The sequence below is a fragment of the Phaseolus vulgaris genome, chromosome 4 (assembly GCF_000499845.2).
Source record: "Phaseolus vulgaris cultivar G19833 chromosome 4, P. vulgaris v2.0, whole genome shotgun sequence".
NCBI lineage: Eukaryota > Viridiplantae > Streptophyta > Magnoliopsida > Fabales > Fabaceae > Phaseolus > Phaseolus vulgaris.
Window position 1 is genome coordinate 15,727,155 of NC_023756.2, and position 4,692 is coordinate 15,731,846.

Consider the following 4,692-nt stretch of genomic DNA (forward strand, 5'->3'; position numbering starts at 1 on the left):
CTCAAACCTCTGCATAAACTCCACGTCTCTTACTTCCATACACTGATATTCCTGTATAACCTCTTCTTCGACCCCTCGACAAGAAATACCCATGTGTTTCCCCAACTCCCACGGATTAGCTGGCTCCACCATAATTTCTGGGTCCCGGAATAGTGAATTGTAATTATTTATATCCCTATCCGAAATGGGTGTTATAAGGGTTCCAACTTTGGAGGAAGAAGAATTCCTAACCTGGGAGGATATCGCTTTTATTCTCACAGACCTCCGTGGGTGGGTACTTGGTTCTCCCATTTCCCATAGCCCTTTCGTCCTGTGTCTCCAAGGGGACGACCTCTGTACGTTTCCCCCTTCTGTGACCTCGATTCTTGGCTTTTCCTGCAAGGTTTCCTTGTCGTGGTCATGATCCAACTCCCGCACCTCCCTTATCTCTAAAAGGTTTCTAGGGACAACTCCGGTTTTTCCCCCCGTAAATGTCCAAGCATACGTAGATGACATGGTGGTCACCTCCCAGCAGATGGAGTAGCACGTAGTTGACCTGGAAAAGCTATTCACCACGATAGCAAAGTACAGGTTAAAGCTGAACCCGGAGAAGTGCGTGTTCGGGGTGGAGGCAGGTAAGTTCTTTGATTTCCTACTCACTAAACAAGGAATAGAGGCGAATCCCGAGAAGTGCGCTGCCATAATAGCTATGAGAAGCCCAATCTCAGTAAAAGAAGTACAGCAGCTGGCAGGGCGCATGGCAACTCTATCCAAATTTGTATCGGCAGGGGTAGACAAGGGACACTCTTATTTCCAGTGCCTGAAGAGGAACATCAGGTTCGTTTGGACCCGCGAGTGTGAGGAGGTGTTTGTAAAATTGAAGGAGTACCTGGCCAGCCCACCGGTGTTGTGCAAGCCAGAGCTAGGTATCCCACTCCGCTTATACTTCGCAGTTACAGAAAAGGCGATTAGTTCGGTCTTATTGCAGGAGCAAGACCAAACATAGAGGCCAATCTTTTCTGTCAGCAAGGTATTGCAGGGGCCCGAGGTGAGATACCAGGCCTTAGAGAAAGTAGCCTTAGCGGTCGTATTCTCAGCAAGAAGACTTCGCCACTACTTCTAGAGCTTTACTGTGATAGTGATGACAGACCTTCCAATCCGCAAGGTCCTGCAAAAGCCAGATGTAGCGGGCAGAATGGCACGATGGGCGGTGGAACTATCAAAATTCGACATACACTATGAACCTAAAGGCCCCATCAAGGGCCAAATCTATGTCGACTTCGTAGTGGAACTCTCCTCGGCAGCCACACACCAAGAAGGGGCAGGTTTTAGGTGGGTACTCTCTGTAGATGGTTCCTCAAACCAACAAGGTAGTGGAGCAAGTGTTATCTTGGAGGGGCCGGATGGATTGATGATTGAGCAGGCCCTACGATTCGCTTTCAAGGCCAGCAACAACCAAACAGAGTATGAGGCCCTAATCGCGAGAATGTTGTTGGCCAAGGAGATGGGAGCAAAGGGGCTGTTGGCAAAGAGTGACTCTTTGTTAGTTATAGGCCAAGTCATGGGGGAATACCAAGCTAAAGACCCTCAGATGTCCGCATACCTAGAATATGTCCAGGTCTTGAAAGAGTCGTTCGAAGTGTTCGAGTTAGTCCACGTGCCCAGGGAACAGAATGCCCGAGCATACCTACTTGCAAAGATAGCCTGAAGACACCTCGAACCACCACGAACAATGTGGCAGAAATTCAACAGGTTAGCACATCGGAAGGGACGAGGAGGAGTCATCGATCGCTAACGCAAGAGATAGTGAAAACACCCAGAATAAGTAGATACCTAGTTGTTGGGGAAATAACGCCGCAAGTTTACCAGGTTGAATCAGGAGAAACCTAGATGACGGCCTACCAGTGCTACTTAGCCGATGAAATACTCCCGTTTGAACCCGCAAAAGCTCGAAAAATCAAGAAAAATTCGAGCAAGTACTGCTATGCATGGACGGTGAGCAATGCACGTGCATCATGGCAGAACTACACGAAGGGATATGCCGTAGCCACATCGATGGCCGATCTCTCTCGTAAAATTCCATTCGTGCAGGGTATTACGGTGCAAGTAGTGCCAACAACATGCTGATTGGCACAAGGCGCCCCCAGAGGAGTTGAGATCGATCTACAGCCCATGGACATTTCATACTTGTGGGATCGATATTCTGGGGCCTTTCCCTTTGGCGGTACGGCAGATGAAGTACCTTGTGGTTGTCATAGAATATTTCACGAAGTGGATCGAGGCTGAGGCAGTGGCACAAATCACACCCATAAAATCCAGCACTTCGTGTGGAAAAACATAGTGTGCCGCTTCGGAATCCCGAAGAGGTTGGTATCTGATAATGGTACCCAGTTTGCAAGCTAGCAATTGGGCAAGCTATGTGTGAAGCTGGGAATAAAGCAAGTATTTGCATCGGTAGAACACCCCTAGACGAACGGATAGGTCGAGTCGGCCAACCGAGTTCTTCTCAGAGGTCTGAAGAGAAGGCTGAACAAAGCCAAAAGGACCTGGGCAGAAGAAGTTCCTAGAATCGTGTGGGCCTACCACACTACCCCTCAGTCCACAACCAAGGAAACGCCATTCAGCTTGGTGTATGGTTCAGACACTATGATTCCAGTAGAAATCTAGGAGAACTCACCACGTTTCCATAACTTCGTGGTCGAGGAGTCGAACAAGGAGAGAAAGGTGAACTTAGACCTACTGGATAATGTGAGGGAGGAAGCAAAGATTAAGGCTGAAGCCTTGACAAGGAGGGTGGAGTACAAGTACAACTCTAAGCTGAGACCTCGGCAGTTCTAGGTCGCCGACCTGGTGATGAGAGTACCATTTAGAAAACAAGGTATCTCCCAAGTGGACCGATCCTTTCAGAGTAACGGAGGCCCTTGGGAATGGAGCATACAGGCTAAAACATTTGAGGGTTGCACAATCCCTCGTACTTGGAACGCGACCAATTTAAAGTTTTATTTTAGCTAATTTTTGCATTGTACATGATTAAGGGGGCACTCTTTTTCCCTCATAAGGGTTTTTTAACGAGGTCACCCGAATAAAATTCCATTTATTCAGTTAAGAAATGTGCATTGCAGTTAAATGAACTTCTTTCCTTGAAGTGATACACGGAGAGCAGAGGTAGTTTGGTCTTCCCAATAAGCCTCTCTCGTGTAAGTTCACCAACGCGAAGAATAGTATCGTTCGTTAAATTAAATTTTATTCACCCGAATAAAATTCCAGTTATTCAGTTAAGAAATGTGCATTGCAGTTAAATGAACTTCTTTCCTTGAAGTGATACACGGAGAGCAGAGGTAGTTTGGTCTTCCCAATAAGCCCCTCTCGTGTAAGTTCACCAAGGCGAAGAATAGTATCGTTCGTTAAATTAAATGAACCTCTTTTCTTGAAGTGATACACAGAGAGCAGAGGTAGTTTGGTCTTCCCAAAAAGCCCCTCTTGTGTAAGATCACCAAGGCAAAAAATGTTATGGTTCGCTAATTAAACAAACCTCTCCCTTGAAGTGATACGCGAAGAGCAGAGGTAGTTTGGCCTTCCCAATAAGCCCCTCCCGTGTAAGTTCACCAAGGCAAAGAGAAGTATGGTTCAAATGTCAAAGACTCGCTCCTTGACTTTTATAGTAAGGACGAGATCAACCATTCAGATCTGTCCCTTGACTTTATACAGCAAGGATGAGGTCGCGAAAGAGCCGTTCACTCGGGTTGGAAACACAAAGGGGGGAGACATTCGTTCCCTCTTGCGTATTAACTCTAGGTTCGAACAACATACAAGTTAAATGTGCTACCTAAAGGGCGAACCTAGGTCAAAGGCGCTATATGTAGGACGAAGTGAGTAAGGCAACAGTTAAACAAAAGATAAATACTTATAAAGGTATACGTGCAAAGAGAGTTTGTTTGTCAACAAAGACAGTGTTACAAAATGAAGTCATTCTCGTGGCACGAGTTGCTCGTTAAACACACATTTGGACTCACCAAAGGGGGTAAGATCCACCTCAGGATGCACACAGGCAAACTGGGCAATGGCATCTTGAAACCCCTCACTATAAGCGTCAGTGGAATCGTTTGTGAGCTCCTCCTCTGTCTTTTTGAAGGACTCAATCATCTCAGCCAAGGACTCAGTTTTCTCAGCCAATTCGCCCTCAACCTGCTCCAAAAGGACCTCGTGCTGGGTGGCCCTCTCCTCCAACTTAGTCATTTTGCCCTTCAGTTCCGCCACCAGCTCTTCGAGCTCAATCGCCTAGGTGCGGAGAGCCAAGATTTTTGCTTCTAGTTCAACCGCCTCTTGGCCCTTGTCATGAAGGGCCTTCTTGGCATCCTTCTCAGATTGGCGAAGGCTTGCCAACTCCAAGTACATGGCGGTTTCGCGATTGGTAAAGGTCTTGGTCCTGGTGGTCAGTTCCTCCTCGAGCTTTTCCACCCTAACCTTGAGTTCCTCGGCCTCTTGGGTCCTATTAAGTGCAAGGTTGGAGGCAATCAAGAGGTCCCAAAGGACATCGACCACGCGATTCTAAAGGAGATTGCCGCTCAGTTCCTCCACCATCTCTTGGTCTTGGAAGCGACTGAATATTCGTTGGAGTAGCAGGCGAAGTGGTGAGGTGGAGGGCATCTCCTGGCCCTCGGGGGCACTCTACCCTCCACCTTGTGTACTTCAAGGGGGAAAGGAGGCGTTGGG

General features: G+C 47.6%; 1 protein-coding gene across 1 annotated transcript; it reads left to right on the top strand.

The window, feature by feature from the left end:
* Positions 1–1,120: 1,120 nt before the first annotated feature.
* LOC137838353 (uncharacterized) lies at positions 1,121–1,687 on the top strand. The gene has a single exon (XM_068647597.1). The coding sequence runs from the start codon at positions 1,121–1,123 to the stop codon at positions 1,685–1,687; it is 567 nt and encodes a 188-aa protein (XP_068503698.1).
* Positions 1,688–4,692: the final 3,005 nt, after the last annotated feature.